This window comes from Vigna unguiculata, chromosome 3 (genome assembly GCF_004118075.2).
Source record: "Vigna unguiculata cultivar IT97K-499-35 chromosome 3, ASM411807v1, whole genome shotgun sequence".
In the NCBI taxonomy this organism is placed as follows: domain Eukaryota; kingdom Viridiplantae; phylum Streptophyta; class Magnoliopsida; order Fabales; family Fabaceae; genus Vigna; species Vigna unguiculata.
In genome coordinates this window covers 41,733,192-41,744,292 of record NC_040281.1, presented here as the reverse complement: position 1 = coordinate 41,744,292, position 11,101 = coordinate 41,733,192, and the positions used below count along the sequence as shown (strand labels likewise).

Below are 11,101 nucleotides of genomic sequence, written 5' to 3'. Positions count from 1 at the left end.
TTGTTTTGTGAAAGTGAGTCAAAGACAAGAAAACAGAAAGTTTCCTTAAAACAAGCAGCAATGAACGTTTTTCTGGAAGATGAAATTGGGAAGGTAGACTAAAAATAAGGAATAATGAAGTCTAATGCTTTGACCCAAACCGACCAAGAAGGCAGCGTAGCTTGGTTAAATGGACCAAGCCTTTTCTCTCTCCCAGAAAAAGTTGAAAACAGTTATGGATGCTAAGATAGAGGGTCAATTTACCCAAAGCTGCATTACAAGCAGCACAACTTACTCTAAAATACCTACAGCCATGATCCTAAACAACGTCCTTCAATGAAAGAAGTTCTTGAGGGATTGGAAGCTATTGAAACCATCCATGAAAAATCCAAGGAATCCAAAACCCGCAATTCTCACCACAAAACACTTCCAATTTAGTTGTTGGCTCCCAATAATACCAAATTTGAGGTACAAATAATCATCACTGTATACTTTGATCCTCTTAAAACTTTGAGAACCTATACTATAAAGAAAATAAGACCACTTGAGTTCATAATAAAGAATTTAGAAAAAAAATTTGATAAACACGATCAGTGTCATCATTAGAAAATTGTGTTGGTCTTAGAATAATATTTCATTGGATATCCTCATGTACAATAGGGATTGTAATATAGCTTTGTGCTTTTCAGATAGCTTTCTTTTCAACAGAAGTAAAAAAAATCATGGCTTAGGCGTTTAGTTTGTGTTTGTATGAAATATTTTAAAAATTGAAATGCATTCTATTTGAATGATTTCAAGTTAATTTATTTTCATTTTCTAAATAACTTGTTTAGAATAATTAAGATATTTTACATTTTAATTTTATATTTGGATAAAACAATTAAACTTCTTGTGTGATAAAGTTTTATTTTAAGAATATTTATTTTTGGCTTAATTATATTTTGAGTACTTATTAAATTTGAACACTTCCACTTAAGTGTCTAATAAATTTGTGCGCTTTAATGGTCCTTAACATTTTAAAACTTTTGGATTGAGACCCTACACTTAATTAAGTGTTGTTGTTAACTTTGTGATGTGACACTTACACGTTACTTTCTATAAATATTGTCACATAATATTTCGTTGTTATAAGAGACTTCTGATTACGAGATCTTTTCCAAATATTTACTGCATATAAGGAAAATTGTTTTTAAATTTAATTAAAATTATAAATTATAACATTAAAAAAATAAAAAAAAATACAAATTTACAAAAATATAAAACTTGTAAAATTATGAAAACAAAATTATAACATTAAAAATTTAAAAATATTAAATTACAACAATTAACAAATTATAAAATTATAAAAATATATAATTTCATAATTACGAAATTATAAAAATATATAATTTTGTAATTTGTTATTTTTGGTAATTTTATATTTTTTAATTTTTAATTTTGATTTTATAATTTTTCAGTTACATGTTTTATATTTTTGTAATCTTTTATTTCTTTTAAATTTTTAAATTTTAATTAAATTTAAAAACTATTTAAATACAGTAAATAAATTTTAAAAGATCTCGTTATCACCATCTTTTTAACAAGTGGCGACATTCATGGAAGGTGACAGTGCAAGATAATTATCGTATCAGTCCTATACCAAATTTAACATTCGCACCGTAGGGACTTAATTGAAAAGTTTTAAAATTTTAAGGAAAGATCGACAAAAATTTATTAGAGACTCAATTGAAAGTTCCAAATTGATCAGAAAGGAACTTAAAACATAATCAAGCTTTTATTTTAAAATATAAATAATTTATACTGTTTAAGGTCTAGAGGGTCATAGTGTGAAGTCCTAAGTGAGAAGAATTTTAAATTCCACCTAGTTTAAGGGTATTTGAATTTCTACTAATATAGTTTATTAAAAAACTTTAAAAAGATGCTTGTATTTTGAATCTTTTTAATTTCTCTATCCAAACAAAGCATTTCATTACAAAAAAAATAAATTAAATTCTTCAAAAAAATAAATTGCTTAATTAAAATACTCTATCCAAACACACCATTGACTTTTGATTACCTAAACAGAAATAAAAAATGTTATAACAATCGGAAGGCACTCATTTAAAAGCTAAATATTTTAATGGTATAATTACTTATTTGGTCCCCTAATTTTTTTCGTTTAGTTCAATTTGATTCTCATATTTTTTGTTGGTTCAATTTAGTACCCAATTATTTAATAGGGTTCAATTTGATCATCTATGTTAAGTTGAAGTTAACATTGTATCTGTATAGAACATGTGTGAAGCCATGAAATTTTTTAATTTTTTTTAATTTTTTAATTTTTAATTTTTTTTCTAAAAAATTATAATCTGCCATGTGTCATGTTGTTGTCGTGCCACGTGACAGTTTACAGTCATGACACGTGATCATGATAATAGTTGTTTTCAATATAATCCTTTATTAAAATGTTTGGTTCAATTTAGTACTCCAATTCTTGAAAACGATCCAATTTTGCCTTTTCCAATTTGAGACCAAATTAGTAAATAAGTTTAATTACAATTTATATATATTTTACAATAATTATTTTGAATTTATGCATTAAATCATTTCACCTAAATATTCAAATTATTTTATTTTTACATCTTTACCTTTATAATTTTTTACACGTGAAATGTTTTACGCTTCTAAAAAATAAAATAATTTGAATATTTGGGTGTAGTGATTTGATGTATAAATTCTAAAAAATTATTATAACATGTATATATAAGTTATAATTAAACTTATTTACTAATTTCGTCTCAAATTGAAAAAGACAAAATTGGATCATTTTAAACAATTGGAGTACTAAATTGAACCCAAAATTTTAATAGAGAATTAAATTGAAAACAATTATTACCACTACCACGTGTCATGACTGTAAACTGCCATGTGACACAACAGTAACATGACACGTGACAGATTATAAAATTTCAGAAAAAAAAAATGTAAAAGAAATTAAAAAAAATTAAAAATTTAAAAAATTAAAAAATTCTACGGCTTGACACGTGTTCTGTATGGACACAGTGTTAACTCAAACTTAACGGAAAAGATCAAATTGAACCCTTTTAAATAATTGGGGTACTAAACTGAACCAACAAAAAATATGGAGACCAAATTGAACTAAACCAAAAAAATTAGGAGACCAAATCAATAATTATACCTATCTTAGCATCTCGAACAATAATGGTTTATGATAGATTTTTAAACAAACAATACGAAAATGAGGATCAAAAGGTATTTAGCCTACAAATTATACTATGTTGATATTTTAAATATTTTTTTAATATATTTTAAAATATCAAAATTTAATGATAATAAGTATATTATAAAAACACAGTAAAAAAAAAAGAAATCAATAAAAAATCCAAATTGATCTCGTTTCTCCTTTCTATTTCACTGGCATAGACAAAAATATTTATTTCAAAAATTAATTTATAATGACACCTATGACAACTTGGAGTTAAAAAATGTTAGTCAACTTATCATTTTCCAATAATGATCTGATCTAAAACCAGTAGGGATGATCTGCTTTAAATTCAAGATTCAAGGGCTGGCAATCCAAAACACAATATGGTTAACCAAGTGACAACCAAAACCAGAGGTTCCTGACTGCCATAAGATGGGTCTCTGCTTCTCTGTTGCTCCATGGCTTCATTACTCCTCTCTCAACCGCCGTCACTCTCGAGGCAAGTTATCAAAATTTCCGCGCCATTTCTAAATTCATCCCAAAACAGGAAACGATTCGTTACTTTCCTCCGATTCGAATTTTCCCATTAGTGGTTCGGTTCCTCTGTTTTCAGGTTCATCAGACATTCACGGCAGCAACGTCGAGTCCTGCGGAACTATCACAACCACCAGGATAAGAAAGAGTCAGTTTTCCGTGAGAGAAAGCATTGAAAGCGAATGCTCTCCTCTTCCTTTTCCCGGTGGCCAAATTCTGAAATTGCCTGAGTTGAAGGTGTTCAGTTTTGAGGAGCTGAAATCTGCCACAGGGAATTTCAGGTCCGACAGATTTCTCGGTGAAGGTGGGTTTGGCAGCGTTTACAAGGGATGGTTGGATGAGAACAACCTCACCCCCGCCAAACCAGGCTCTGGAGTGGTAGTTGCCATCAAAATATTCGACCCGGAAGGTTGTCAAGGGTTTTCACAGTGGCAGGTCGCTTTGTTTTTAACTCTTTCATTTACATTTTTTAAACTTTGACTTTAAATTTTTAATGAACCGAAACACTTCCATCTTTATATTAAAGTTCTTGCTATCTTGTTATGCATGTTAGCAATTGAATACAAACTTTTCTTTACAATGTTGGTACAGTTAGATGAACTTGTCCTGTTCCATGTTCCGTGTTCCATGTTCCAGAGAACATGCCAAAACATGCCAAAACATAACTGGCTAAATGTTTATCATTCTATCATGTTGTAATTTTACTTGAGTTGTTATTTAAACGTGATTTTGTGTTGGTTGGAAAATGCAGTCTGAGGTAAACGTTTTAGGAAGGCTTTCTCACCCCAACGTGGTGAGGTTATTGGGGTACTGTTGGGATGAGGATCAGTTTCTTCTTGTGTATGAATTCATGCCAAAGGGAAGCTTAGAGAATCATCTATTCAGAAGTATGAATTGAAGACAATTAAAACAGGTTAAAGAAAACTTCTCTTGACAGAGTTTAATTCATATTACTTGTCTTGTTTCTGAGCAGGAAATCATAGCATGGAACCACTTTCTTGGAACACCCGGCTTAAAATAGTAATCGGTGCAGCTCGGGGATTAGCTTTCTTGCACGCCAACGAAAATTTAGTCATATTCAGAGATTTCAAGACCTCAAATGTACTTCTCGACGGGGTCAGTTGGTTTTTGTTCGTTGATGTTCGTATGTCATATGTTAACATATAACCTGAAAAAGGCAATATCTTGGATTCTCATTGTCCATTTCTTAGTGCTTTCAACACTATAGACCCGGAACAAGTTGAAGAATATTACATGATGTTATGAGGCATAATAGTTTTAATGTAAGTGCAAAATTCCTCATAATTTTGATAAGCAATTGCTTTTTATCGTACAGAATTACAATGCAAAATTATCAGATTTTGGGTTGGCTAAGGTGGGACTATCTGGGGGACAACCACAGGCAACTGCCAGGATCATGGGCACACATGGTTATGCCGCTCCAGAATATGTCGCAACAGGTAACTGTATCTGCACATAATTGACAATTCAAGCAGCTTTAAACTATGTTTTCAATTTATTAGTGTTTCGCAAAGCATAATATGAACAAGATTTGCATATGCAAGAAGGAAATGGAAACAAAATGTAGGGAGAATGAACGGTTTATTTGGTGTGAGGAAGTATTATTTGTTTTTATTTCACATGTAATTACTTAAACGACACCTGACTTCTTGATTTCAAAGACATTGTTTTGTGAAAATAATCCAAAGACGAGAAAACAGAGAAAGTTTCCTTAAAAGGAACAGACCTTAATATTATAGTAGTAATGTAAAGCAATGAATGTATTTGTGGAAATGAAGTTAGGAAGGTAGTAAGGAATAATGGAGTCCAATGCTTTGACCCACCACAAACTAACATGTGTTTGAATTGTATGAATATTTGAACAGGGGAATTGTATGTGAATAGTGATGTGTATGGATTTGGTGTGGTGCTTCTTGAAATACTTACAGGCATGAGGGTAATTGACAAAAGAAGGCCAACAAAGCAGCAGAACCTGGTTGAATGGAGAAAACCATGTCTCTCTTCCAAAAAGAAGTTGAAAAGCATTATGGATGGTAGGATAGAGGGTCAATATTCAACCAAGGCTGCATTAGAAACAGCAAAACTTACTCTGAAATGCCTAAAGCCTGACCCTAGACAACGTCCTTCAATGAAACAAGTACTTGAGCGATTGGAAGCCATTGAAGATATCCATTGAAGATACCCAACTTTTATTTGTAATTTTTTCTTTCTTAATTTTTGCTTGATTGGTTTCAAGTTTAAAAGACAAAATAATCTTTATTTCTAAAATCAAATGACCTAAGGATTATATTCAAACTACCAAATTCAAAGAATTTTCATAATTCATTAGTTATCTTATAAAGAGTTTTACATGTGAAATAAATTGTCATCAATTCTTTCTAAATTTAATTTATAAGAGTAAGAGAATTTTGGATATCTGTTTAGATTTGTAATTAAATAATTTCGATATATACTTTTTAAACTTAAATCATTTTTTCCTTATCTGTGAATACAAAAACTATCCCATAACTATAGTCGAACTTTTAATTTTTTGGATGAACACATGTATGATGATGTATCTCTACCCGATTTATTTAAAAACTAGTTTCATTTACTTAATATATTTTTGTACTAAAATTAATTATCATACTATATTACCATTAATTAGTTTTATTGATTGTTTTAATGATTTACGTATTTGTTTTATCTTATTTTAACAATTAAAATTAATGTGTGTGTGAGTTCAGTAAAAAAATGGTACTATGGGTTGTTTAGTCATGGTCTGAATCATATTATGATAATGTTTGTCTTACACATTAATCTTCCGTTAAGAATCTAGATGTTTCTAGCGATCGGTGGTGTGCTAGTAGATTCTGATTCCTTTGCTAACATGTCTTTTGTAGAGGATGTCACTCCTATTTGTAATAATTTGTAGGGTTTACAACATTTCGATTTACCTTATAGTAATTTTGTGTTGAGAAAAAGAAGAAGATGAATATCTTTTTTCAATAAGGAGTTTTGATGATGATGATGATGATGACTTATGAACATATAAGGAAGACTTATGATGATCCATGAAAAAATGTTGAAGACTTTAAAGAATGTTTGGATTCAAAAGACACATTGAAGGCTTAAGAGTTTAGTTGTTTAGGTCTTGTAATCTATGTAAGTTATTTAAAATAGTTAAATTAGTATGTCAATAGTCAAAAAGGCAAAACTCGAGCATTAGAGCACCAAGAAAATTTTACTTATTTGTAAAACTCACTCGAATAATCGATTATTCTTAGTGATAATTGATTATCTCAGTTAGAAGTGATTTTTAATAAAAGTCTTTATGATAATCGATTATCATCGGTTGATAATAGATTATTCCAATTGATAATAGATTATCACAGCGAGAAAAATATTGTTATAAAAGTTTTTATGATAATAGGTTATTACTTATGATAATTATTTGTGAGAGTTGTAATTTAACTTTTCATATTCTTAATCTAATTTCTAAATAGACTTCTATAAATAAAGTGGTACGCTTTCGTTTAGAAATACAGAAGTTAGAGAAGTCTGAGTACTTGAGAACTCTTTGTGGTAAGACTTTGAAAAATCTAATGTGGGTAGAACAATAATTTTCATCAAGCGAGATCTTGAGTAATTGAGTGATGTTATTGTTGCTAGGAGAAGCCGGTCATCCTTTTGTGTGATTCAAAGGAGATGTTCATTCCTTGTGTGATTCAAGGAAGGCGTCTTCATCTCTTGTGTGATTCAAAAGAGGTGTTTTCTAAATCTTAAACTTTCTTATCTAAGATTGTATTTGTGGTTTATTTTAATGATTGAGTTAATCTTGGTTTTTAGAGATTAACAACTGAATGTAGGGTCTTTTTGATCTGAACCAATATAAATACTTTGAAACAACCTAATTATTTGAAGTTTAAGAAAACTCATTTTGTGGAAGAATTGAAATTAGATTTTAAATTGATTAATATATTTGATGAAAGGGAATTTTAATACCAAAGAGGATGATGAGCTAGTTCAAATTATAAAAAACTTGATAAGGATAGGTAAAGTTGATATTAAACTTACCAAAGGACTTCTAAAAAGTAATAATGAATTTTAAAGATTTTATGAGATTTGATCTGTGAGTTATTAGGTGTTGCATTGCATTAGTTTCCTATTTTCCACCAACATATTTTTTGCCATAATAAATATTTTTGTATTTGTGTATAATGTAATTTTATTATGGATTTTGTATGGTTTTTACATGTTTTTCTTTTCTCTTTTTAATAAAATTTTCATAATAATGTCTAATATGAGTTTATTTAGAATTTAGAAAAAAAATCTTAAAAATAATAAATATGATTTAAAATTGATGCAACTCTTACATCCCCTGACATTTCTTCCACACTTATTCAAACATAAGAACCCATATTGTAAACTAAATTTTACCCAAATTAATCAATTTTTCATAGTATTTGTTTCGGCAATCTTCCATTTCTAGAATATTTTTATAAACGTGTACATTTGCTTCTGAAGTCAAACAAAAATTTCTAACATTGCAAAACAATCTTCAAACTTCTTTTGCTCTACATAAATATCACTAAGAAAAGGGTTCAAAAAAGTTAACAAAAGACAGATGAAGAAAAGAAGTAAGAAAGGAATCAGTAACAGTGGAAAGAAGAGAAGTTCAAATTGAGAACTATAACCACTTAATAATGAATCTTTTTCGCATAAACTTTTTGCTTTGATTATTGATTGATTGATGCATATTAATTACAGTTCAAATTCAATATACATATATAGTACTTTGTATTTAAAGAAAGAATGTATAATTCAAGTACACCTCTTAGTCTAGTGTGGGTTCTAAATTAATATAAATAACAACATGGCATCTGTTTGAGACGTTGATTTTCTTATTAATTAACATAAAAAGTAAAGAAAATTAAGGTTGGACTGGGAGTACACTTTGACCCATTTTTTTATTTTATTTCTACCTTATCTTGAGAAGTTCACGTGGCATCATTTTGAGAAGTTCATTTTCTTATTAAATAACATAAAACGTGAAGATAATTAAGGTTTTTAACTTATTTCTACCTGAAAATCTGATTTGGATGAGGATGAAGGCTTAAATTTTAGTTTTTCAGTTATGCATGCTCATCTTTCTATATTTTTATGTATGCATGTACTGTGATGCGTGAACCATAGTTTTAAATATATATTTGGATGTATTGAGAATCATGTGGCACTGTTGCATTTATTTATCTGTGATGATTATTAAAGAATAAAATTTTTCTTGTGGTTGTAGAATGCAACCAAAGAGATAGTTGAACTCATTCACAGAACACACCTTCCACAAAGAGGCAGAAAACTCCACCTCTAACATAACAAACCCCTGCCTCAGCATTAGAGAGGCCTGAAGAGGATATACTCCAATATCTGGTTTTAGATAATATCTCACCCTAGGGTTCAAGTTCCTCACTAGGATTTACATAAATTTGATAATATCTGGGTTTATATATTGAGTTTGAAACCCATTTAGAACAAAAGACCCTGAATCCTTAAGCATTAGAGTGGAGAACATATAACTATCTCTATCTAAATAAAATAAACCTTTATGATATCATTGAGGGAGGGAGATACATTGAGTGTTCCTTACCAAGTCTATATACAGATCTACTTGAACAAAATATATATATATATATATATATATATATATATATATATATAATATTTTATATACTTAGTGTTTCTAAAATTTCTCTACGTTTATAAAAAATTTAATTTCTAAAACATTTTCTTATAAGATTTATTATAAAAGTTAAAAAAAAAAACTAGAAAAATAAGTGAAAATATCAATGTATTATGGTATGTGAATACTTTTTAACTTGTGAACTTCTTGGAACGAATTTGTCGAGAACTATATGCAACTACATTTCTTTTATTAACAAAGAATATATAAAAATTAAATAAAATATTTAGGGGTACTCTAATCCTTCTATATAAAGATATATAATATTTACTTATAAATATAAAAGTTTCGCATCTGAACTTGACAAGACAAAAAACCAACAAAAGCAAATGATCCCAAACCTAAGCATCATAGATATATTACAAGAAACTCTGGTGTGATTCACTTGTTAAGGGAAATGCAACTACATTTACAAAAGACTATTCAAGCTTAAGGTAGCAAGAGTTAATAATAGTAAATAAATGAATAATAATTTAGTGAATAATTCTTTTTAAATGTATCTATAGATTTTTATGCCTTGATAATAAAGATAAATAGTGGAAAATATATCCACTTTATTCAATAATAATGGACTAGTGGTTTTGAGTTCTTGGTCTAGTACCTCTAGAGTTGAGCTATTAAGTAAGGAACAAATGTATTTAGTTTCAGTATTTGTAACAGTAAGAAACTATATAATAATAGAAAAAAAAAACAATAGGAGTAACTCTAACTATCTTGTATTTTGAATAAGTAGGTGAACAATTACTTCTTTGTTATAAACAAATTTTATGATTTTGATTCATTATGACCGTAAAGGTCACTTTTGTTTTTAAAATTTTTTGGCCCTTAGTTGATCCAAAGTCAGTCTACTTATTTTTTTCAGGACCAGTGGCTCACCTACTTTCCACTCTGTCTCTTCAACTCAAATGGTTCACTTTCTTTTTTCTCTTTCTAAAGCAGAAGCTGAGTTAGGACACTTGTGAAACCTTCCTCTGAGATATCCAAACACTCTTCCTCTACGTAAATTGAACTCTAAACTTTTGTTTTTCTCCTTTTTCTAACTCTATTGTGTTGGTTCAGTTTTAAGATCTTCCTTAGAGCCTCATTTCGTCAACCTGTGTTTCTGTTTTTGGCTCCAGGTCTTGATGCTTTTCCACTAAGGGCTTTCTCCTCCTCAAATTTAGCATCAGTCAAGGCAAGGGAAGCTAGGGTTTTTCACTTTTTGAAGTGTCATGCCTATTTTTGGTTCAGTTTCATGTTTAAAATGCTTGGATGATTCTTGTGTTTGTATGATAATGAATTATCTATGGCTTGATATGGATTTCTTGTTTGCATGCATGAGCGGAAATTTGTTGTTTTCTTCCAAGCGAGCAACCCTCACCTAAGCGAGAATAACAGAAAACCCACCCAGTTTATGCTTAAGTTGTCACTCAGGCGAGAAGCTCCAGTTTTGAGCAAAGAGCAATCTCACTCAAGTAAGATGGTCTCACTCAAGCAAGAGGACTTTTGTCACTTAAGCGAGACTGGTGCACGGACGTGTTTCATTACTTACTCTTTTCTACGATTGGTTGTTTTACTCCTTAAGGGTATGATGTATGATGTTGTGCATGTATGAGGTGGTATTTGAGATTGTATTTCATGTTTGGCATGAGATGATGAGGTTT

General features: G+C 29.6%; 1 protein-coding gene across 2 annotated transcripts; it reads left to right on the top strand.

Annotated features, from left to right (window-relative positions):
* The first annotated feature begins 3,501 nt into the window (after positions 1–3,501).
* LOC114176285 (probable serine/threonine-protein kinase PIX13) lies at positions 3,502–6,048 on the top strand. 2 transcript variants are annotated; one of them, XM_028061268.1, is made up of 6 exons: positions 3,502–3,683; positions 3,798–4,153; positions 4,470–4,605; positions 4,692–4,834; positions 5,055–5,178; positions 5,668–6,048. In XM_028061268.1, the coding sequence occupies exons 1-6, from the start codon at positions 3,617–3,619 to the stop codon at positions 5,913–5,915; spliced, it is 1,074 nt and encodes a 357-aa protein (XP_027917069.1). In that variant the 5' UTR covers positions 3,502–3,616; the 3' UTR covers positions 5,916–6,048. The 2 variants fall into 2 exon arrangements, with proteins under 2 accessions (XP_027917069.1, XP_027917068.1); XM_028061267.1 differs by having other exon boundaries at positions 5,605–6,048.
* Positions 6,049–11,101: the final 5,053 nt, after the last annotated feature.

What these genes read in the sequence shown, in the direction of transcription:
- LOC114176285 (XM_028061267.1), top strand. Translation starts at nt 3,617, where the DNA reads ATGGGTCTCTGCTTCTCTGTTGCTCCATGGCTTCATTACTCCTCTCTC. An exon ending in CAACCGCCGTCACTCTCGAG is followed by an intron (nt 3,684 to 3,797) that starts GCAAGTTATCAA and finishes CTCTGTTTTCAG; the next exon opens with GTTCATCAGACATTCACGGC. An exon ending in AAGGGTTTTCACAGTGGCAG is followed by an intron (nt 4,154 to 4,469) that starts GTCGCTTTGTTT and finishes TGGAAAATGCAG; the next exon opens with TCTGAGGTAAACGTTTTAGG.